This window comes from Aspergillus candidus, assembly GCF_002847045.1.
Source record: "Aspergillus candidus strain CBS 102.13 unplaced genomic scaffold BDW47scaffold_13, whole genome shotgun sequence".
In the NCBI taxonomy this organism is placed as follows: domain Eukaryota; kingdom Fungi; phylum Ascomycota; class Eurotiomycetes; order Eurotiales; family Aspergillaceae; genus Aspergillus; species Aspergillus candidus.
The window spans coordinates 120,258-143,205 of record NW_020194018.1 but is presented as its reverse complement, the minus strand read 5'-3'; the positions used below and the strand labels follow the sequence as shown (position 1 = coordinate 143,205).

At 52.7% G+C, this 22,948-nt stretch overlaps 9 protein-coding genes across 9 annotated transcripts; 5 read left to right on the top strand and 4 right to left on the bottom strand.

Moving 5' to 3' along the window:
* Positions 1 to 1,043: 1,043 nt before the first annotated feature.
* BDW47DRAFT_124452 (cellobiose response regulator) lies at positions 1,044 to 3,463 on the top strand (the record flags this gene model as incomplete). The annotated part of the gene is made up of 5 exons (XM_024816258.1): positions 1,044 to 1,813; positions 1,875 to 2,134; positions 2,190 to 2,324; positions 2,378 to 2,468; positions 2,521 to 3,463. 5 exons carry the CDS (start codon positions 1,044 to 1,046, stop codon positions 3,461 to 3,463), a joined length of 2,199 nt encoding a protein of 732 aa, XP_024673470.1.
* A 1,399-nt stretch (positions 3,464 to 4,862) lies between these two features.
* Positions 4,863 to 5,967, bottom strand: BDW47DRAFT_103079 (GNAT family N-acetyltransferase). The gene is made up of 2 exons (XM_024811990.1): positions 5,229 to 5,967; positions 4,863 to 5,160 (listed from the first exon to the last, which is right to left on the bottom strand). The coding sequence occupies exons 1-2, from the start codon at positions 5,874 to 5,876 to the stop codon at positions 5,080 to 5,082; spliced, it is 729 nt and encodes a 242-aa protein (XP_024673469.1). The 5' UTR covers positions 5,877 to 5,967; the 3' UTR covers positions 4,863 to 5,079.
* A 621-nt stretch (positions 5,968 to 6,588) lies between these two features.
* On the top strand, positions 6,589 to 7,155 carry BDW47DRAFT_124450 (cysteine hydrolase family protein; the record flags this gene model as incomplete). The annotated part of the gene is made up of 1 exon (XM_024816257.1): positions 6,589 to 7,155. One exon carries the CDS (start codon positions 6,589 to 6,591, stop codon positions 7,153 to 7,155), a length of 567 nt encoding a protein of 188 aa, XP_024673468.1.
* Positions 7,156 to 7,409: 254 nt separating this feature from the next.
* On the bottom strand, positions 7,410 to 10,271 carry BDW47DRAFT_130883 (uncharacterized protein; the record flags this gene model as incomplete). Its single annotated transcript, XM_024817196.1, has 6 exons — positions 7,410 to 7,468; positions 7,511 to 9,540; positions 9,574 to 9,747; positions 9,781 to 9,830; positions 9,873 to 10,049; positions 10,140 to 10,271. 6 exons carry the CDS (start codon positions 10,269 to 10,271, stop codon positions 7,410 to 7,412), a joined length of 2,622 nt encoding a protein of 873 aa, XP_024673467.1.
* Positions 10,272 to 11,099: 828 nt separating this feature from the next.
* Positions 11,100 to 12,737, top strand: BDW47DRAFT_130882 (flavin-containing monooxygenase; the record flags this gene model as incomplete). The annotated part of the gene is made up of 1 exon (XM_024817195.1): positions 11,100 to 12,737. The coding sequence occupies one exon, from the start codon at positions 11,100 to 11,102 to the stop codon at positions 12,735 to 12,737; it is 1,638 nt and encodes a 545-aa protein (XP_024673466.1).
* A 1,755-nt stretch (positions 12,738 to 14,492) lies between these two features.
* BDW47DRAFT_130881 (acetyl xylan esterase) lies at positions 14,493 to 15,544 on the top strand (the record flags this gene model as incomplete). The annotated part of the gene is made up of 3 exons (XM_024817194.1): positions 14,493 to 14,697; positions 14,750 to 15,006; positions 15,098 to 15,544. 3 exons carry the CDS (start codon positions 14,493 to 14,495, stop codon positions 15,542 to 15,544), a joined length of 909 nt encoding a protein of 302 aa, XP_024673465.1.
* A 285-nt stretch (positions 15,545 to 15,829) lies between these two features.
* Positions 15,830 to 17,801, bottom strand: BDW47DRAFT_103078 (carboxylic acid transport protein). Its single transcript, XM_024811989.1, has 5 exons — positions 17,217 to 17,801; positions 16,991 to 17,121; positions 16,760 to 16,938; positions 16,346 to 16,694; positions 15,830 to 16,265 (listed from the first exon to the last, which is right to left on the bottom strand). Exons 1-5 carry the CDS (start codon positions 17,762 to 17,764, stop codon positions 15,919 to 15,921), a joined length of 1,554 nt encoding a protein of 517 aa, XP_024673464.1. The 5' UTR covers positions 17,765 to 17,801; the 3' UTR covers positions 15,830 to 15,918.
* A 997-nt stretch (positions 17,802 to 18,798) lies between these two features.
* On the bottom strand, positions 18,799 to 20,636 carry BDW47DRAFT_103077 (NRDE family protein). The gene is made up of 2 exons (XM_024811988.1): positions 20,277 to 20,636; positions 18,799 to 20,224 (listed from the first exon to the last, which is right to left on the bottom strand). The coding sequence occupies exons 1-2, from the start codon at positions 20,340 to 20,342 to the stop codon at positions 19,361 to 19,363; spliced, it is 930 nt and encodes a 309-aa protein (XP_024673463.1). The 5' UTR covers positions 20,343 to 20,636; the 3' UTR covers positions 18,799 to 19,360.
* Positions 20,637 to 21,267: 631 nt separating this feature from the next.
* Positions 21,268 to 22,364, top strand: BDW47DRAFT_124445 (HVA22/TB2/DP1 family protein; the record flags this gene model as incomplete). Its single annotated transcript, XM_024816256.1, has 3 exons — positions 21,268 to 21,296; positions 21,366 to 21,515; positions 21,575 to 22,364. The coding sequence occupies 3 exons, from the start codon at positions 21,268 to 21,270 to the stop codon at positions 22,362 to 22,364; spliced, it is 969 nt and encodes a 322-aa protein (XP_024673462.1).
* Positions 22,365 to 22,948: the final 584 nt, after the last annotated feature.

The following is a 22,948-nucleotide window of genomic DNA, read 5'->3' as shown; positions in this document are numbered from 1 at the left end:
TTAGCTTGTGGGAGTCAATCAGCGGGTTTGACCTGTCCATCAGGACGGGATACTGTATAGGACGAATTCCTCGAGTCGAGAATGAAGACCACGAAATACCACGTAGAATAGAAATAAATCAAAAAGTTCTCTGGATTCTACATGTTTAACCAACATCCTCACAGGTAAATTGACTCCACTGGAGTAAACGTTTAAAACAACCCTTACGGGGACTTGCTGGTTCCCACCGCCGTGGCTTGGCCGAACCAGTCTCAGTCGGTCATTCATTAATTAACCTTAGTAGGTAACTTCCGACCTTTTTCTCCAACAGGAGCATTCAACTACGGACGCGGTAAAGATCGACCCGTGCCTTGTTATTGTCTGTCCATTCCATCTGAAATCCTACCCAAGTGGACCTCGGATCGCATCCTTCTTCGTCTTCACTCTCAAAGAATTAATTGATGAGACTGTTGTGTTGTTGGATTGTTGTTGAACCCGGGCGGATGGGTCTCCATGGATTCAATGGATGAATCATCAGCATCATCATCTCCATCCTCGTCACCCCTCCCATGTGTGTGATCCATCGAGGGTTCCAAGTCTCGCCTATCATCTCCAATCCAATGGTGAGGACCGACCGACCTGTCTGTCGCCCACCCCTCACTCCTCGCGCATCTTTCCTCCCCTCGTCCAACGAGACAATTTCGAACTGGTCTCCGTTACTGAGTCTCGATTCTGGTCCTGGACTTTGCTGACGCCTTGCGCCAACGACCCTAGATTCCGATCGCTCGCTCTGTTCCGACCTGGTGAACCTTCCCCGGCGTGATATGATATTGTACCTTGATTCGTATGCTTCTTTTGTGATTACACCTTATCTTTCCCGGCCCTTCTATTTCTCCACCTTTTCTATTTCTTTCGTCGCGTCTATGCCAATCAGACACGGTCTCCTGATTGCATCGAACTAGTATTGTGCAACCCTCTCTACCTCCATCCTCTCGCGTCCGTCTGTCCCTCGTCGTCAATAGCGGGGTGGCAGGTTGAGCGCGTCCCGCGACAAGACGTCGAGAATGCCTGTCTATCCGGTCCGGCGCAGGCCGCGCGAGTGTAAAACGTGTTTGCCCTGCCGAGCGAGCAAGGTCCGATGCGATCGCAATGTGCCCTGTAGCAACTGCGTCAAGCGCAACTTCAGCTGCACGTACGGCCGTCCGCCACCCTCCAACGCCTCGAAACCGCCGCTCCTGTCGGATCCCTTTGCGACCGCGACCACGACCACCTCCGCGGTCCCGTCCCCACAGCTCCCACCGCCGCCATCCTCCTTCACACCCGCCGGTGGCGATGGCGGCCGCTACAGTTTTGCTTCCACCTCCGTGGGGGACTATGGCCGCCCGGATCCGGACCCTCACGCGTCGTCGGATATGGTATCTCTGTCGCAGATGGAATGGGATGAGGTCAATGCGAAGATGCAGGCCATGGAGCAGATCGTGACCAGTCTGCACTCGCTGTTCTCAAACCATTCGGAGCGGAGACCGACCGATTTTCGTTCGGAAACGTTTGTCAGCGATGATGGCATGTCGTCCAGCGGAGCATACGATTCCAGCAGGCTGGAAACCGGCGAGGTCCACATTGGCGCCCGATCTGCCCTGTTAGACATCTTGGGCAAGACCAATGGCTCCCAGGAAGCGGCCCAGGGGTTGCCCACGGGTGAACTCCTTGCGGAGTTGGCGATGGGGAACGAGTCTGCTGCATACCCATTCGTGGACCTCTGGTCGTCGGACCCATTTACATTCAATATTGCCGGCGTATGCGGTGTGCTTCCGGACGATGAACAGTGTCAAAAGTCAGCCCCACCCCACCCCCCCATATCGTATTTATCTAAATAACTGGGGTTCCGGTTGCAGATTTTTCGACTTCTACAAAGATATCGGGGCGGTTTTATACCCTGTCCTCCCGAACGTGCGGAAAATGGAAGATGAAATGAACCGCTTGTTACAAAACCGGGCCCACGCGGGTGGTGTTTACAAACCTGATGGCAGTGGTCTTATGAAGCCATTTGGCATGAGCCTTCCATTCCTCAGCCTGCTCTTTGCCGTCTTGGCGTCGGGCTGTCAATTGTCCGACTTGTCGGGAAGCGAGCGGCGGTTGACGTCGTGGGTTTATGGTTCGTGAGCTTTCCGGGAGTGGCTGTTTGTTCCCATGGCGCTGACCACGTGCAGTGTCTTGCTCATACCAGTGTCTGCGGATGATCAATTATGTGTCTCATCCGACAGTGGAGGTGATTCAGATATTGCTTATCATCAGCAATGTGTTATCGTACAACATGAATGCGGGCGCATCGTATACCTTGCTTGGTGAGTAGTCTTTTCCCTGTTTTATGGATCACCACTCACGAATGTCTGAACAGGGATGACGGAGCGAATGTGTATGGTGCTTGGTCTCCATGTGGAGTCCCCCGGTTTTTCTATCGGAGCCAAGGCAGCGCGGAGGAGAGTGTGGTAAGTGATGGATTGGCTGTTCTGCAAGGTGTCCCACGTTAATAGTAAGTAGGTGGGCCATGGCGTTTCAAAATAGCCACTTTTCCCTGGCGTATGACCGGCCGTCCATCACGATGATCAACCAGCCGGAGATCCCGTACGACCCGAAGTCGATGCCCGGTCACCGATCGTATTTCGAGACTCTTTGCCGAGTCATTTCCGTCGCCCTGGAAATGCTGCGAGGGTTGCTGTTCCACCACCACACCCACCTCCGATACCACGAAATCCGGGAGTACAAGCAACAGATCGAGCGCATCACCACAGAGGCAGCTCCGCACCTGCGACAGCGGGAGAGCTGCCGCACACTCGCCGATCACATCGAGCGGACGGAGCTGCAGCTGCACTCGTCGTACTACATTTCCCTCATGTGCCGAGTCTCCCTCGACCCGGACGCCCCGCTGGACGACCAGCGGCGCGCGATCATCCGAGGGGACTGCCTGACGAATTTGATGCGAACGATCGAGGCCTTTGTCGAATTGCACTCGATCAACACGCATTGCTCGCGAAGCTGGATCAGCCTACAGCGGACCATCGCCTCGGCGTTCCTCCTCGTCGCGCACAACAACGCCTCCGTGCACCCGCATACCTGGGATCTCATCCAACGGCTGGAGAACGTACTAGCCGACCACGTCCACGCGAACGGCGAGGAATCTGAGAACAGCCAGACCGACTCGGCCAAGCACCTCGCATCATCCCTGCGGGCGCTCCGGGAAGTCAGCGCGGCCTTCCGCGCCCGCGAAAAGGGCATGTCGGCCCCGGAGACCACGGCGGTGACTCCCAACTACCCGACGGCTCTCGACATGATCTCCCCTGCGTCTGTGCCGGCTCAGGCGACCGAGCCTCTGTATACGGGCGCCGGGTACCCCGTTAACACGGACGATAGCCACATAGAAGGGATTCTCAACCGGGTCTCGGACGTAATGCTATTTCCCAATATGAACACGGGAAATGTTTGACGAGTTGGATTTCTGCAATTCTGACGAGGTAGTCCAACATTTCGATTGGGCCGCTGCCCCTCCAGCGCTCACTCTTGTTCCTCTTGATTCACGACTGAACTACGGGACGCTTCCCGTAACCCGGTATCACCATGGTGAGTGCCTTGGGGGTCCATTTCCACCCTATTGTGGCAGGGCTATTGTCCTCCGTATGAAGAGGGGGGAATAAAGGGAATGTCGACAAAATGAGTCATTCTAATCAATCGGTACCTCCTACGGTCCCAAAAAAGAGAAAAGAACGTGTCTGTGTCAGACGAGAGAATCCGAAGAGGAACGAGGGGTATATGTAGCCGCGTCGCAAGAGGATGTCTGAATTTTTATTTCCCATCGCTTCGATGGTTGGCTATCCCTTTTCAGCTGAGGTTCGATCGTGCATGACGGATTATCCGAGGAAGGGCCGCTTCGGCCGGGTGGGATTTGGGGGTCTCACCCCTATACCACTACTACCACTAACACTACCGCAAATTTCGGCCGTGGTCTCTGATATCATGCCATACACGCCACTTCCTTCCGTGGTGTCTGAAATTTTTGCCAAGCAAACAAAGCAACGCGAGGGAAGTCGATTCCCACCAGCAAACCGTCGTCGTTCAACCACCACACAACAACCCAAGGCTTGTTCCCTCCTCGAAAATACGAAACGGCAGATTCATCCATAGTCGGCTACTCAGAAGATCGCCCGATCCCAAACGATAGACAGCATTATTGCGCAGCGTGGTTTCAACCGCTGCACAGTGCACTAACGACACTTGGCGGTGGGCCCATCGGAGTGGGGTGGCATCTCGGATCCGACGTGCATATCTTCTCGTATAATGTTAGCAGTATCGGGTGGTGAAGTAAGGAGCTCGACTGTCTAGTGGACAGGGATTGTTCCCCTCGGACTCTCATGGGAGGGTGAGGGCCATTATCTACAGTTATACTATTATATATACTACAATGAGAAAGAACATATTTCAAGAAAGTGGACAGGACATAGTGATATCTTGTATATGAATTAAGAGCCCATACTACCAGAGCAAAAGTCCGATCCATTGATACCAAACCAGCTTTACCATTCTCGACCAAGAATCTACAGATTTGGTGTTTTGATTTTGTACTCTTGGCAGGTATTCGACTAGATTCTTACTTAAGTAGACATTTGATAAATCTTGTATCGATCTAGCTATATGATTCTACTAGAAGATTAGCACCATGTTAGATCTCAATTCATTCGCATATATATTGTTCCTTTAGGGCTATACCTGGATTAATTTTACGAGGAAGTGACTGGCTTAGATATGTGATTCTAGTTTGGTCAAACATTATAGCCATCGGTTCCTAGTAGAATGGAAGAGCCTCGTGATATACCTTCATATTATTTCTTGATATAAGTTTTCCATAGTCTCCTATCTTGCATGTCGAGCAATCTCCTTGCGATCTGGAAACAGCCTCTTAGGAGAACATACAATAACATTATATTCCAAGCCCAAATGCCCTAAATCAACCACATATGTACTTTTAAGCACGCACCAAACGCTGTCCAGCGCTTTCGAAGGGCTTGACCTAATTGATATCCCCACATATACTAACCAGTCTCTCCATCAAGCAATCGTCGTCTCTGGAGAATGCAGACCCTCACTTGAGATACACAAAGTCTTCATCATGGGTGATTTCACCATGAACTATTGACTCCAATAAGCACAAAGCCACACCCTCATCGTAGAACAAAAGGAAAGGAAAGAAAACTTACCGAAATATTATACGGCTCCGCATCCCCGTCCCCATCCTCAAAAAGATAAGTGCGCTTCAAAACAACCTCAAACCCAATCTTCTCATAGAGCGGCCTCCCATCATCAGTAGCCTGCAAATAAAACACAAGCCCCATGTCCCCCGTCTCCTCCAGAAACCTCTTCAACAGCGCACTCCCAATGCCCCGTCGCTGATACTCCGGATGGGTATACAAAAACTGCAGCTCAACCCTCTTCTTGAACCTGACCACCTTCCCCTCCTCCTCAATGCCAATAACCTCGCGGCGCCCCTCATTCATAGCAGTATACACCCCCCGAAAGACATCCTCGCAGAGCTCCGGAACACGAGGCTGCATGCGCGCCTCGACCGTCTCCTCGAGCGTCTGCGTGACGGGCTCGTCTTCAGCGTGCACGCCCCAGCCGGCTGCGCCTACGATGTGGCCTGTTGCGTCGTCGACGGCTTTGAGGGCCGTGTTTGGGTGACGGGCGCTGAAGAGGTCCAATTGGCCTTGGAGGAGCTGTGCGTAGGAGGAGGGGGGGCAGGGGTAGGGGTTGTAGAGATGGCGGTTGGCTTTGAAGAAGGATTTTTGGGCCATAGCGAAGATTTCGGGAATGTCTTCTAGCGTGAGGGGGTGGATTGTGTAGGTCATTCTGTTGATGAATTGATTGATTGGTTGGTTATTTGGTTATGCAGTCGATTACTTGGATCGCTTGGATTCCTTGATATTGCTTCAATGCCCAAGATTACCATGTGGTACAAGTAGGCCTTGTGGTTCTTATATAGGGTTGCTCGTATAGACAGACTGACTCATTCATCGGGGACTCTAATGGGATATAGATTAACACGTGATATCGCAGTTACCTAGTAGGTAGATGTATTTTCGCTAAGCTACTCCTAGTCCAGATAGCTTTGATAATCCTGGGGTTTAGTTCATATCAGGCTGGCTATAGACCGGGATCATATCTAGTCGCAATATAAGATGTTATAGGATTACCCCCGGAGCGCAGAAAGCTTCATGGTATCTTTTGGAGCCGGGTGGTCATTCTTTTAAACAATCCGTATCCTTCATTGTATCTACTATCTGTAAACCTACATATCTTCCACTGCATCCAAAGCCAACTGACTCTCTTCCCATCCCCTGATTCAATCCAGTAATGTAGACTCCGGCCCGGTACCGGCCTCCATCGCGGAACCGGCCTGTCTATAAAAACCAAGTCTACAAGGGGGTTATACGAACACTCCAACATCCATCTCTCCCCGTACATATCAATATCTCTCCTCTTCTCCCAATACCTCTCCAATCTACAAACCAACAACCTCATTCTCTCCATACCACCCCCCCAAAAAAAAGAACCATCAAAATGCCCCCCACAGCAATCCTCGTCCTCGACATCCAAAACACCACCATCTCCATCCTAGGCGGCCCCCAAAAGATGACCCCCTACCTAACCCACCTCTCCACAACCCTAGCCCAAGCCCGCCTCAACCTCACCACCCGCGTCATCCACATCCGCACGGGCTTCCGCGCAGGCTACCCCGACCTGCACCCGCGCAACCCGTCTTTCGCGCGCGTCGTCCCAAAAGCCACCTACGCCGAGCACGACCCGGAGTCTCAATTTCACCCGCTCGTGGAGCCGCAGACCGGCGACCTGGCCATCACCAAGCGGCGGGTGTCCGCCTTTACGGGGACGGATCTGGAACTCCTGCTGCGGTCGCTGGGGACTGAGCAGCTTGTGATCGTGGGGTTGACCACCAGTGGGGCGGTGCTATCGACGGTGCGGCAGGCGGCGGATTTGGATTTTGGGGTCACGGTGCTGAGGGATCTGTGTATGGATCGGGAGGAGGATGTTCATGAGGTGCTTATGGAGAAGGTGTTTAGTAGGCAGGCGAGGGTGGTGGATTCGGAGGTTTGGTTGGAGGGGTTGTGAGCTTCTGTTCTTGCTTTGATCTTGTTTTCCTTTTGTGATTTTTTTCGTGATTTTTTTTCGTGTTCCGTTATTGAGTGTTGCCGCAGCGCCGAGCTACGAGGCCAGCGCGATACATGGCAAGCCCTAATCCATGCATCGACTGTCCTGTTCTGTCCAGAGTACACGTTATCCGTCGTGAAAAGCCTAGCCAAAAGAATTAGATTGCTGAACGCCAATTGAGAGTCTATCTGCATAAAGAAAGAAAGGAAAGAATGCTACTCCCTCTTCCAAAACAACTCATGCACACCAAACGTAATAACACCCTGCTGCGGCGCTGTCCAATACATATTGTCATACTTGTCATCTCCCCACTCACTCGTACCAAAATTCTCCACAAGCATATTCAGAAACCAGTCATCGCCATTTTTCCGATGACCTTCCTTGAGCACATGGCGCACAAGCGCCTTCCGCTTGATCGCCACATTATCACACCTATTGACATAATGCTCCCTCCAAAACGGATGATTCTTCTCCAAGAGAGTCTCCTCAATCTCATCAAACCAAAGCATGCACATCTGCACGATGAGCAGGTAGTTCATACCGCACACGGGCCGGAGGTCCCCGTGAGTCTCCTCTAAAAAGTCCTGAAACGCGACGTCCAGCATTCCTAGGGGGTCCAGCGGTGCGGTGTGTTTAATGTCTGATGGGGGGCGGCGAGGGTCGTCGAATAATCCCTTGGAGAGTTTTCGCGATGTCTCGCATTGCTGGCGGCACTGCTCCACGTATTTTGTCATGGAGAGCATCGCCTTCTCGGGGACGCCCTCGGCGCGAGCACGTTTCACGAAATAGGTGTTGAGCATGGCTTCTTCGCCTGTCTTCCGGGCCACGACGTGGCGGGTCTGGCCGAGGCGCAGAATGGCTAAGTGCGAGTCGAGCGGGAGGTCGGCGTCGTGGATCGCCTCTGGGTTCCACCGTGCCTGCTGGTAGACGTCTAGCATGCAGCGGGTTTTGAAGTGGATGTTGAGGCTGGGATCTGCCAGGTATCTCCCGACGTTCCATCGCTTGCGGATCTCGCTGATGTTCTTGTGGATTGTGCGCGTCTCGTGGAAACTGATGCAGCGGCCGACAATCTCGTGGAAGCATTGCTCAAAGTTCGTGCTGGGGATCTCTCCGTTCGGGAAAAATGATTGGACGAATATTTTCTGTAGGTGGATGAGGTTTGGGACGGGTTTGGCTAGCCGGCCGGTCTTTAATAGCATGTTGTGTATGTGGATAACCCCGATGACTTCTGGCATGCATTCCAAGAGGTTGATCCCGGCGTTGTAGGACTGCTGCAGGGCCTCGACTAGACCGGCGCCGCAGAGATAGGGCGAGTATACCATGAGCTCGCCGGCGTCTTGCTTTGGTTCCCCGTCGGCGGCAAAGAGGGACGGCGCGGCGCGGCCAGACTCGGGTAGATTGTACGTAGCACAGAGGCACTGCCCGATGGAAATGTTTGCACACACTACCCTTTCGAACGCTCCGAGGTTGCGATCGTGGCTATGCACACCGTGGGCAGTAGGCTCCACTTGCGTAATGGTCTCCCAGAACCGTGCCAAACATTTTTCGTGCCACGCTTCCAGGTAGGCCAGCTGTCGGGTCGGATTGTAGCCGATGGGATGCGGCCACATGATGTGGCCTTCATACCCGTGGAGCATCCAACCCAGGGAGGCAGTCAAGGAGTCGAGAACACATTGGAGCTCGAAGACTTGGTGCACGGTGATCTTGGACTTGACGTCGCTGCCAGGCTTCATCATCGCGAGGCTCGTGATTCCGCTGATAAACTCGTGCATTCCCCACAGTGTGCTGTATTTTTGGTTTTTCTCGAGTCCCTCGAATGACCAGTCGATCTCGGATGCAGCTTTATCCTTTTCCTTGGCCAAGACGTACGCCGTGTATCCGGAGGCAAAGACAGTGACGACCTCGTAGAGCCACTTGATGGCGTAGATCCGACGCCATTGAATGCGCTCTTCTTTGGAGGCCTTTTGCAGGTCCAACATTTTGTCCCAGCTGTGAATAAGCTTCATCATGTTCTTCGTCGGCTTGCACGTGCGATTCTTCTGGAAGTCTTCGATGAACTCCAGCAGCACCTCGTAGGTGTACACGAGGTACTGCTCTTTGACATCGATATCGACTTCGGCGGCAGTTCCTGACCCCTTGAGGGACTTGAGCTTCATTTGGCGCAAATTCTCCTGGGTTGCATCGAGGTTCCCATGGGTAAGAGCTTGCAGCACGTCCGCGAACGAGCCCCGGTTGGGGAAATTAGCAAAGACATGGGCTTCACTTCGGCGAATGGTCGCGATGGCAACTCTGGCGAGGCCGCCTACGACCCCGATGCTTAGTTTGCTGTACGCCACTTCTCCCCACCTTCATTGCATGTAGTCGCGAATCTGAGTCCACTCCAGCAAGAGCGAGTGAGCCGCCATGCCGTAGTTCACATCATGCTCGTCGTCTTCGATGATGCAGCAATCTTCCATTCTGAACTTGTTCCGGGAGACGGGGTTCTTGCCTTTTCCTTTCTTCCTTCTCGTGGATTTCCTGCCTCGCTTAGAAATGTTCTTGTTCTTAGCTCTGCTAGGAGAGGCGTCGCTGTGCTCTGCTCCAGACATGTCGGGGTCGGAAGGGGCGTCTTCGCCGTCTAAATGGAGGACGGAGAACTTGTTAGTCAGGATAGCCAATCTTAGGTCGTTGAGCTCCACCTCAGAGGGTTCCTTCTCCGTACGTTGACCAAGGCAGGCGGGACCTCCCAGTATTTCGAAAGCCGCCCGGATGCCGACAATCCAAGCCTTGTGGGACTCGTTGCCGTGCCTGGTGTCGGCATTGTCAGCGCCAAAATGGACATAGTGTTGGTGGGTCTCCTCCCTAAGACGGAGTGTCTGCGAGAAGAGAGTGTAGATAAAGGGGGGGATAGTCCTTTTGTGCTCCGCGATTGCGGTGCACATCGCCCGCAGGATGGGCAAGCTTACCTGGCCTGTGAGGTTCTCGGTCACGGACTTGCTGGAGAGCTGTCTTGCCAGGGTATTGAAGTTGTCGATGATCCAGTAGAGTAGCATGCGCTCTTTGGTCTTGTATTCAACGTATCTGTTTCTGAACTCCATGTTAGTGGGTGGTTTGGATGAAAAGGGGTCCGTACGTATGGTTTTATGGATGAATGTAAGTGATGTGGTGGTGTGGACTGGTGTGAATATATATCGTTTAATCCAATGCGGTTACCAGGGCGGGGGTCCTGGGCCTTTTTATGTCAATCTCGCATGTTGGATTAATGTATTGAACTAAACTTCAGTCAATGTCTCATGGGATGTGGTACACTGGTGCTGTTTGCCAGTGATTGTCTTGCATCAATGGAATTCAAAAACTTCAAACAACATTGGTTTTTGTCGTCCTTTGTCCTTTCCTTGTCGGAGGGACATTCGTCCTATCAGGAGAGACATCCTGTTTGGATGAAGCCGCATGGACGATCGTCTCATGCCAGACAAAGAGACATGAAGTCGGTCACTTCTTTGATCCATTCACAAACAAAGTGCCTATCACGTTCGAAATATCGACAAGGCTGAGGATTTTCTAGGGCTCCACAACACACGACTTAGATTCAATCAGCCTCAGTGGCAGGTTTCGCATGACCTAGATGGATACTCAGGAGTAAAACGTTAGCAAATAATGGGATTGTTAAGGTGTACCTCACGTCAGCTGTAGCGATCCGCCATCCCTTTTCCAAGAACTGGCTGTTTTAATTAGTCCAAATTATTGCGCCGTTTCCGCAACCCAGTCAAACCCATGTCTAGTGTGAGAAAAAAGGAATTAGCTGCATGGGTAGAATGTGAACCAGAGATGAGGGGAAGACGCGGTATCCCATAAAGACAGGCCCATGGCAGTCTCCTCACTTCGTTCATTAGACTCTCTACAAATTCCAAAAAAGGTATCCAGACATGCCGCAGGAACACCGTCTCGATGCCTTGGTTGTGGGAGCCGGTTTCACCGGCATCTACGCTCTCCATGTCCTCCTTAGCCAAGGCTTCAATGCCAAAGCGATCGACAAGGCTCCCGAAGTGGGCGGCACCTGGTGGTGGAATAGATATCCCGGAGCCATGAGCGACACATGGAGCCATCTGTACCGGTATTCGTTCGACAAAGAGCTGCTCGAGACGTATCCCTGGCCGCGCTGGTATGTGACCCAGCCGGAGGTGCTCGAATACCTGCGGCACGTCGTGGACCGGCACAATCTGCGCCAGCACCTGCAGCTGGCCACGGAGATGAATGCCGCCCGATGGGACGACCAGGCCAAACTGTGGCACGTCACTTGCAGCACTGGCGACGTCTTCGTCGTGCGATACCTCCTGACCGGATTGGGCCTGCTCAACCAGCCCCTCATCCCCGACATCCCCGGAATCGAGACCTTCCGCGGAAACATCGCACACACCGCATCCTGGGACCCGACCGTCTCCGTCGACGACAAGCGCGTCGGCGTCGTCGGTGTGGGTTCGTCGGGCGTGCAGTTCGTGACGGCAGTCGCCCCGCGCGTCAAATCCCTGCACGTCTTCATCCGCCGGGCGCAGTACAGCATTCCCAGCGGCAATCGGCTCGTGGGGGACGACGAGCGCCGCGCCATCAACGCACGATACCGTCAGATCTGGGCAGAGGCGCGGGCGTCCTCCGTGGCCATGGGGTTCCCCGAGCCCAACCGGCAGCTGATGGACCTGTCGCCGGCTGACCGTGAACAGCTACTCGAGAACCTATATCAGAGCGGCAGCGGTCTGCGGTTTATGCTGGGCGGGTTCGCCGACGTGCTGGTAGACCGCACGGCCAATGAGGAAGTATGTCATTTCCTGCGGAAGAAGATCGCAGGCATCGTGAAAGACCCGGCGAAGCGGGCGATGCTCACGCCGACGGAGTCCTACGCTCGACGGCCTCTCTGCGACGACGGCTACTACGAACGGTTCAACCAGGACAACGTCTTCGCCGTGGAGGCGATGAAAAACCCCATCACGGCGATCGTACCGGAGGGGATCCGCATGGCGGACGGGACGGTCCACGAGCTGGACGTAATTGTTCTCGCGACGGGGTTTGTTTCCTTCACGGGTAGCTATGCCAGTGTCGCGCTCACTGGACGCCATGGCCCGACTAGCCTACACGATCTGTGGGAAAACCATGGGGCATCGACGTACCTGGGTATGTCTGTCGCGGGCTTCCCAAACCTCCTCGTGCTGAACGGGCCCACCACTGCGTTTGCAAACATACCCCCCCTTGCGGAGACAAACGTTGAATTTGCCGTGGAGCTGATGAAGCGGGCGGAGAGTCTGTCTGCGCAGCGTGGCTACCCGTGTGAGATCGAGGCCACTGCGGAGGCAGCGAAGAAGTGGGCGGAGCTGTGCGAAGCGATGGCGGAGGGGAGTATCTTCCGTGACGCGCCTTCGTGGCTATTTCGACAAAACATCCCGGGCAAAAAGTCCATGACGCAGATGTATGTGGGGGGGCTGGGGAGGCTCCGTGGGGTGTTAGCAGATGTGAAAAGGAGAGGGTACGAGGGGTTCAAGGAGCCTGTTGGGCAGACGAAGGCCCATTTGTAGCCTACTCTCTTGATCGTATTAGAGTGGTGGAATATAGATGGGAGATCAAAAGTTGGTGTCATACTTTGAGTGTTCTCGATTCAATTAGATAAACCTGAAGATTCACGGAATACAATTCCTTTAGTTGATAAGAGAACAATTTACGATGTCCCAAATAAGAAATCCACAGTCGCAGGTTGCATTTTAGAATAATTCACTAATATAATTATGAATGGGGAAGAATAAATTGTTGAAGATCTTTCAGTATACTTTTTTAACTATCAGAGACCGTCGTTCGTTCCCCATCAGGCTGCACTCACAGAGCAACTTCAACCTCGACAACGAGTTGACCCCAAAAAGATATCAGTCTAGTCAAGGTCTCCCAAAGAGCTGTTCAGCGGTTTGCATTTTGTTACAAGACAACGTGCAACAACAGCAACAGAAACAACAAGAAGAAGAAGAAGAAGAAGAAGAAGAAGAAGAAGAAGAAGAAAAACAGAAAAATTACCAATCAAGCAGTCAAAGCTGCTCATCCAGCCATTAAGCTCCCTACATCAGTCAGTAAGCTCATCTCTCTATCCGCAGCCAAGAAATATAAAACACATATACGTCTGTCTATGAAGGAAGCTAACTCATCAAAGCTAGGGAAATACAAACCCCAATTCAGCTCTAGGGACTTTTCCAGTGGAACTCCTCTTACATGTCATACAATATCTTGACCTGGGCATGCAGATCGCCCTGGCGTTGACCAGCAAGCGCCTCCTACTCCGCGTCATCTAATCTCAAGATCAACACGCTGGCCGGGCAGAGCGTCTCTTCGGACGACAAGGACCTCTACATGGAGGACGAGGACCTCTTCCAAACCGACAACCGAGAGCAGATCGCCACCATGATCTGCCAAATCCAGCAGTGCGCGACGTGGCGCTTCTGTGAAGAGTGCATGATGCTGCAGCCATTGTGCATATTGCACTGGCAAATCAAATTGAGGGCCGTGAATGGCATGGAGCAGGTAGAACAGTGGGAGTGGCCTTGCGAAATGGACGAGGTCTGTCCTGAATGCAAATTTGAGAGCATCTCTCCGGAACTGATAAGTGTGAGAGGTGATAAACCTGTTTCCTCTCATCTGTGACCCATGAATACCGTTTTCCTTCATAAAATTTTTGTCGCAATATAAGATAGTGCATCCAAGGGTACCCACAGACATCAGATGTGTCTAGATCTCTTTTGTAGCCGAGTGGGACTCTTTGCTTCATTTGACAACATGAATAATAAAAAAAGCACTAAATTCTTATTGAATTTTTCCTCTTTTGACTATACATCAACCCTGTCTATAACTAAAGTAAGACTCTTTTAATCTACTTGGCGTACCTAAATAGTGTTTCCTTTTGGCCGGTGAGGTGCTGTCTCGTTTCAAATCACTATTCAGCCTGGTTCGTGGATACGCCTGGGGTTGGTTTGATCGTGCCGGCTATTCTGTTTCATCTATCCAGCACCCTTGAAATTACAGGGGCTCCCAGAGGAGGAGAATCGAAAATCACCGTCTCGATGCAGAATCAGGCTATACGAATCTCGAAACATGGAATTCTTCCGATTCTGGAGGAATGGAGAATCCGTGATTGGCGCGTTCCCCCTCATCCATCTCTAACCCTAATCCGTCCGTGAGGAATAGCCTAATTTAGCCAATATCCTGTCGCGGCCGAGGTAGATATAAAACCGACGACGTCCCTCTGAAGTTGTCTTACGATCACGATCAAATCTAAAGATCTACCAGACAAAATGATCTTCCACATCCTTCTTCTCCCCTTCCTCTACACCCTGGCCCTGGCCGGGGTGGCCCACCAAGCCCGCCAAGCTCCCGTCGCCCCGGGATCCCTGCAGCAGGTCACCGACTTTGGCGACAACCCCAGCAACGTCGGCATGTTCATCTACGTGCCGAACAATCTCGCTTCAAGCCCGGGGATTGTCGTCGCCATCCACTACTGTACGTATCTTTCCAATTTCAGCAAGGTCACTAGCTAATAAAGAGAATGAAGGCAGCGGCACCGCCGAAGCATACTTCACGGGCTCTCCCTACGCCACCCTCGCCGAGACCCACGGCTTCATCGTCATCTACCCCGAGAGCCCCTACGAGGGCACCTGCTGGGATGTCAGCTCGTCGTCGACCCTGACGGCCAACGGCGGCGGCAACAGCAACTCCATTGCGAACATGGTTGCGTGGACGACTGAGAATTACAAGGCGGATACTAAGAAGGTGTTTGTGACGGGGACTAGCTCGGGGGCAATGATGACGGTATTCTCTTCTTTCTATTTTGTTTCTCCCTTCTTTTCTCTATCCGCGAGACTTTGAGATGTTGGCTTTGCTTACAAAATTTGTGAAAAAGAACGTCATGGCAGCAACCTACCCCTCCCTCTTCACCGCCGCAACAGTCTACTCCGGCGTCCCAGCCGGCTGCTTCGTCTCAGAAGCCGATATCCCCGCCGCGTGGAACAGCACCTGCGCACAGGGACAGTCAATCACGACGCCTGAGCACTGGGCAGCTATCGCGGAGGCGATGGCCGAGCCGGGCTACAGCGGGAGCCGGCCGCGGATGCAGATCTACCACGGGGGCGTGGACGAGACGCTGCTGCCACCCAACTACAACGAGACGTGTAAGCAGTGGTCGGGCGTGTTCGGGTATAACTTTGACGAGCCGGCGAGTGTGGATGTGGGTGCGGATGAGACGACGACTGTTTATGGGGATGATGTGGTGGGGATTTTTGCGCCGGGCGTGGGGCACTCTGTTCAGGTTAGGGGGGATGCGGATATGCAGTGGTTTGGGTTTGTATAGGGATTTTAGTGGTTTATCGGTTGTTGAGGGTGATATTGGTGGGGGAGAGGATATTTGTATATAGTAGGTTGTATGTATGGATGCTGTTTGGGCTTATACTTGGCCCATTTGCAGTCATTCTGGCTAGTTAATTTAACACCCAGGATGGATATTATTTATTATTGGCTGGTAAAATATACCTACGAGGTTACCAACATAGTATGCTACACATATCATGTAAAATATTTATTCCTAATCAAACCATTAGGTATAACCAAAACTTGCCGTATCTCCATCTCATCAATCGTAAATAGAAGCATCACATACTTCACTATCATCATGATCATCATCATCCCCCAGCCACAAACCCCTAGTCAATAAAAAAAAAAAGGAAATTACACCTTAACCTCCTTCTCCAACCCGCCCTTACTAGCATCTTCCACCTCCACACTCCTCCCCTCAACGGGCTTCTCCAACCCATCCTCCAAAGCAGTCGCTTTAGCCGTAATTTCATCTTGCACGCCCAACACAGCAGTCTCAAACCGCCTTCCGCGCTTCTCAGGCCCAAACGCAGTCGTCACCATAATTCCGATGGCAATGATAGCCGTGGCAATCCCCATCGTGGGACCATACGCCGGTGCAGGCTCGCCTGTAACGCCCTTCACCCACGTCGACTCGGCAATGGCGTTGACGATCTGCGCTGAGGGGGACGAGATCATGTTGCCGACTTGGTAGGTGATTCCTTCTCATCATTAATACATTTATCTCAAACACGTCACGACACATAAATATATGTGAAGGGGGCAGATAGGGTAGACAAACCAGGAAAAGACGACCGAAACGCCGGCGGCGACAACTCATTCAAGTGAATGGGAATGACGCCCCAAGCACCCTGCACGAAAAACTGCAAAAAGAACCCACTCGCGCTGAGCGAGCGCTCTCCCTGCGGGAGGATCCACGCGGGAATCAAACAGCCCGACAGAAAAGCCGACACGATGATCGCGCGCCGGCGGCCGAAAAACTGCGACAGGTAGCCGATGATGGTGCCGCCGACGCAGGCGCCTGTCTTCATGAGGATGGAGGCGCGCGAGGCACCGGTGTTCTCGAGGCCTTTTTGCGTGAGCATGAAAGTTGTGTAGGAGTCTTGGGAGGTGTGGGAGTAGTAGTTGAACTGGTCTTGTCAGTACTTCTTTTTGTTTCCCTTCGGCCCTTCGGGGAGGGGGGCTGTTGACATACCCATGTCATGAGGATAACGCAGTAAATGCACATCTTCCACTCCTGCGCCAGGATGGCCTTCGTTTCACGCCAGAAGGCACCTGCGTCGGTGGCCTGGTGACCTGATCTCTTGGCGTCGATGAACTGTTGCGATTCGGGGAAGAAAATGCGGATGACACCCACGCCGATGGAGAGGCCGGCTGTCCATTATTAGTGACTGACTGCTGAGGTTGTTGAGGGGAAAATACCCACCGGCAATCCAGAAGACCGTCTTCCATGTTTCCACGGCGCCGCCAACTCCGAGGTTGGCACATGCTGCGAGGACGTATCCGAGGGAGTAACCCTGCTGGAGGATACCCGACATGAGGCCTCTTGCATTGGCACTGTCCATGTCAGTGTCTATACCCCTAGGATGTAGGAAAGGAAAAGAAAGGAAGAGAGAGAGAGACAGAAAGAAAAAAAAAGAGGGAAAACATACGGACAGTGCTCCAGCGCCATAGCAATGGCATTTCCATAAACACCACCCATAAACAACCCAAACAGACTCCTCACAGCCAAAAACTGCGAAAACGTCCGACTATAAATCGTCGCAATCTGCAGCACCCCCAAAACAATCATATTAATCACCATCGGCCACTTCCTGCCAAACCTGTCACCCGCGAGCCCAAAAGCCGCAGCCCCCACACTCCGCAGCAGCAGGGTAAGCGTGATCGCAGTGGAGATATCCGTCTTGGTCCGATCATAGTACTTGGCCAGCTTGACAGTCTGGATAGAGAGGGCGTGGAAATCGAAGGCGTCGGCGGTCCAGGCGCAGAAACCCACGATGAAGAAGATCCAGTCGCGCAGGGAGAGCTGCCACAGCAGGCTGATGGGGTTCTGGATGGGGTCGGGAGAGACCCATTCTGCGCGGGTCTCGCCGTGGGCGTTTACGACTGAGACGCGCTGTTTCCAGCGGAAGAGGTCGCCCCAGGATTGTTTGGCTGTGGCGAGGATGCCGGATGGGATAGGGTCTGCTGGTTCGTTCATCCTTTTTTCTCTTCTTTTTCTTCTCTCTCTCTCTCTCTTTTTTTTTCAATTTTTTTTTTGTATCAAGGCTCAGACAAAGTAGGGATGAGAAGAAAAAAGAAAAAGAAAAAGCAAGACACATGCAGGAGGATACATGCGCGATTTTATACCGACCAACCTGTCCTACATCCTCCTACAAATTCCACCCCAGCCAACAGAAAGGCAAAAGCAAGAAGAGAAAAGCACCAGAAAAAGAGAACAAGCTCCCCCACGGGGACACAAGCCAAGGTCTTCCCCGCGGCTCACAGCTCCCAATCTGGCGAAGCCAAGATGCTGCCAAGGGGCTGGGCGTGCTGGGCGGCGGCGGCACTGGACTTATTTGTTGGAGGGTCCAGATGATTGAATCAGTTGGTGGTATATCAGACATGGAGGTCATCATAACTATTAAAGATGATAAATTAATAAGAAAGTAGATTCTTCTGAGTGATACGTACGTGTATCTATATAAATATAGATGGATAGATAGGTAGACGAAGATGAAGATATAAAACAATTAGGGCTAATCTCATCCCGACTCTCCCCGCATTCTGAACCATCGGCAACAGAATCCTTCCACATCTTCCTCCTAACCAACAAGCATATATTTTACATTCTATAGTCGCTAACTTTATACTAAACTATACTAACTCATACTAACCCTATACTAACCTCATTCCAACCAAGTCAACAGACCCCAACCCACACCCATTCCTCCCGCGACAAGATATCCAAAACGCAAGCGTCCGCCGATCACGCCTATATTTCCCTCATTCTCCGCGTTTTATCTAATATTTTCTCCTCATATAGTATATAGTATAGTATATCATCATACTATCCTACAAGGAGACAAAGGTAACCCCCACGCACAACTCCCGATGTGGGGAATGTATGTAACCGATTTTATGAGACAGCCGTGATCTAGACGTGATCCAGACAGACAGCCTCGGGCTCGGACTGCCCGATGACAAGGTTACTACCTTCCTAGTACGTACTATATTAGGTCGGTATCACCCCACGCCACCCCACCCTGGTTGTCTATTTTCGCGTGGCGTTGTGGTCAGAGCTCGGCTTGTTTGCCACGCGAGAGATATAACATATTTCATACGTATGTAGGTTGTATGGTGACTTGTTAAGTGGCTTGATTTGATCCTATCGGATAGGAAGGGAGGTTGGGCTGGATTGGATCGGACTGGAATGGAGGCAGGAAACAAAAGACATGTGGTGTAGGTAGACCTCTGTCTGAGCGGCTTTTGCTTCGTCTGACTCGATATTATCTTGGCTGGATAGGACAGGTGGGGTGGGTCACGGGTTGATTGTCTTTGTCTCAGTGTTTGTTGGTTTGCGTTACATTCTTGTCGTTTTTCTTATCTTTCATTTTCAGGTCGATGCTGATTTGCCCCAACCCTCTTGTGCGCTGGGAGTGTATTGTCTTCGTCAGAGCGTAGTACTGACCTTGGTATCGAAATTATCGATCATGAATACTGGAGTACTTGGGGAAATAATATGTCATACCGCGTCTATACGCCTTGTTCATTATGCATCATCTATGTACAAAACTCCATCGTCGCTCATAATCACTCATTCTCGAGTCGCCACGAATTCAAACGACCGGTCCCCCTGTCCCGCCGGGATCGGGTTCGTGTCGCCGTCGAACAGCGTTCGTTCGAAATACCGCACCCGCCGGTCCGCCCCGACCAGGATGACCGTCTGCTTCTGCGTGCCGTATGGCCCGTGCAGGAACGAGGTGTCCAGCCCGTCTTGCAGCGCCGGTGCCGACGCGGGCACCGTATCGCGGGCCCCAATGCGGGGAACGAGGATAGTCTGTCGGAAGTAGGGAAGGTAGTCTTCTGCGGTAGCGTCGGGGCCAAGTTGCGGGAGGTTGTTATGACTGAGCACCTCCAGCAGGCGATTGATGAGGGCGTTCTCGTCCTCGTCCTTGCCGGCCTGTACATGAGCCGCAATCGCCTCGCCCATCAGCCGCTCCCCGTCGAGGATCTTCGGCCAGGACCGGTCGTCAAAGGTGGTATTGCTGAGTCCCAGGGTCTGGTTCCGCTCGCTCGCCACCCACGAAACGTGATCCATCGTGGCGGACCGGTTGGAGACTAGGGCGAGCGGCTCGTCGACGTACCCGCAGACGAGGCTGAACCCTCCGACGGACCGCGCCTCGTCGCTGGCTACCATGCGTTCAACGAAGTCGCGTGTGGACCGGGGGCTGTCGGGTTCCCCTATCAGCCACTCGTTTACGATCATGCCGCGGCTGAGTCGCCCCGTAGCCTTGTCGGAGGACTGCTCGCGGTAGTTGGTCAGCACGGCGACTTTCCCTTCGCGGGTTACGCCCATCCAGGTGCCGTGCGTGGGGCGGGCGAGGTCCCGGCCTGCGAGGACGTTCGAGTGCGGGGTGGGCCACCAGTCGGCGCGATCGGTGGGTCGTCGGAGGAATTCCTAGCATAAGTCAGTAAGCGCATGAGGCTCTGAGAAACTTGTAGAGACATACATCGCGGTTGTCGAGGATGATGAGAGGGTAATCCGGATGTGCGGTGGAGAATAAGGCAATACACATTATGGCTGATGTATAATCGTTGTATGAAGTCAATGGTGATTCATGGAGGGACTGGTTTGTGAGTTGGAGCGGTAGATGGGAATCAACAAGTTAAATACAAGTCTAGTAATATGCACAGGTTAGAAATGAAAACTGAACCCTGTAAAAGACGATGGAATGATGTGGATGGGACGATGATGATGATGATAAGGGCGGTTTGCATGACGAGGCGAAGGTGGGCCCATTGCCGGCAGTTTCCCACCGCCTTGGCAATGCTGTCTGCGGTGTCTGGGCAGGGAAGTTCATGTAGCCAGATTGTTTGTTTGATTTTCCTCTGGTTCAGTTTTTGATTTATTCTAGACGTACGAAGTATTCAATCATGTCTAATATGAAGCAGAGAGAACATGACGTCAGTATATCATATACGGTGCATGAGAAGACTAAGATCGGGCGATCGAAAGCGGTCAACCAAAAACGGACTAGTCGATCTGACAGAGAAAGAAAGAGAACGAGAGAAAGAGAAAAAGAGAGAAAGAGAGCTGAATGAAGATAGAAATAGAAGAAGAATCAGATCTCTCCTTCTTCCTCTCGTTCTATCTCTCTCAATCTCTCCTTTTCTGTCTCCTTTTTTGTTGTGCCTGACTCCACTTCCGTTTCCCCTTCTCGTCTATTGATTTTGGTCCGCCCCGTCCCTGCGGCTGGCCGCTTCACATTTGACGGCTCTGGTCCTGGTGGATCCGCCCAACCTCAGCTTGCCAACGAGCTCCATCCGAACCAGATTTCTCCTTACTTCCTTCCTCCCATTGCTGCCCCGCAGTTCGTCCGGCTCCGTCGATTTCTTCTCGGGACTCCTATAACCTGACGCTGAACATCCCCCGATTCTTCAATCTTCAATCCATCAGGAGAGACAGCCATCTCATCCTCCGCCAGATATACACCCGCCATCATGTTCGGCATCATCGCGGATCTGTTCTCGTAAGTTCCTCATTTCTATATCTAGGCCACCGCGAAAAAAAGTCCATTCGGAGTCTAATGAGTTTTCAGTTCGGTCATCACCATCCTCTTCCCCATCTTCGCCTCCTATAAAGCTCTCCGTTCTTCCAGTCCCTCCCAGCTGGCGCCATGGCTGATGTACTGGGTGGTCCTGTCCGCGATCTTGATGGCGGAATCCTGGACCTACTTTATCGTCGGATGGTAAACACCACTCCCCCCTCCTGGAACCGCATCCCAGTACTAACGGTTGTGACCATTAGGATCCCATTCTACAGCTGGATCCGTCTCTTCTTCTTCTCGTATCTTGTCCTACCGCAGACACAGGGGGCCCGGATCCTCTACCAGACCTACGTCGATCCGTTCCTGACCCACCACGAACGCGAGATTGAGGACTTCATCGGCCGCAGCCACGAGCGGGCCAAGGCCCTTGGGCTGCTGTACTTCTACCGGGCCATCGACTACATCCGGGAGCGTGTCCTGGGCCTGCCCGCCCAGAACCCGCCCCCGCCCCCGCCGAGCGGGGTGGCGTCGTACGCCCAGTCGCTGCTGTCCCAGTTCAACATCCCCCTGGCGGGGGGTTCCGGCCCTGCCCCCGGGGCGGCCCCGGCCAGCAACGACTGGTACACGACGCTGAGCGCGGCGGTAGCGTCGGTGACGTCGGCGGGCAAGAGCCACGATGCTCGGGCGGAGGAGCTGTCGGCCAGCGGCACGGTGCTGCCCCGCGAGATGGCGTCCATGTCGCGGGCGGAGAAGACCCAATTCCTCTCGCAGCAGCGTGACGTGCTGGAGGTGGTGCGACGGGCGCTGGCGCGGGAAGAGAGCTCGCTGGAGACGGGAGCGGTGGACGATGACCTGGCGTACGGGTCGTCGTCGTCACTGCGGAAGAACCGCAGCGACCACTCGTTCGACCACATCGAGCCGGAGGACCTGCGCGATCGGTCGCCGGCGCGTCCGGCCGAGGATCGCAGCGGCTGGGGGGCGGCGGCGGCGTCGGGAGCGGATCTGGCGGCGCGAGGGATGGCGGAGTATACGCGATCCCGGCATTCTTAAGGGATCCCATTTTACGGGGTCTACCATGTGGGATAACACCATTGTCTATTTTATCTCACACACTCTCTCAGTAACAGTCGTTCTTTCGTAACAAAAAAAATAAGAGAATCACAAGAGAGAGATATAACCAATGACAACCCATGCACCGGTTGGTGCCTAGAATCTGACCACCCTGTAAGATAACTCACTGGAGTAAATAGACCCAATTGAGACATATGATGATGACATGCGGCGATCCGGCTGAGTCATCCTGCGCGGTTATGCACGGTCGGATTGACATTATCACAAGCAGCAGTTGTGTTGCCTCAGAGTGGCGACTGACATGTTTTATCCATGGTAGATGGATTTTGATATTGATGGTAAGACCAAGAGATTCTGTTGTATCATCCTATTCGATTCGGATGGGAGAATGGAGAATAGAGCATGAGGTGTAAGAGCACGTCTAGATATCCGGAGGATTACGGAATAGTACAGGTATATATATCTAGGTCAATATAAAACCATTCATCTGGGATATGCTCCCAGTATGACATTTACAATCTTATTTTTTCTGTTTCTCTTCATTCGGTTTGTATCCGTGTCTA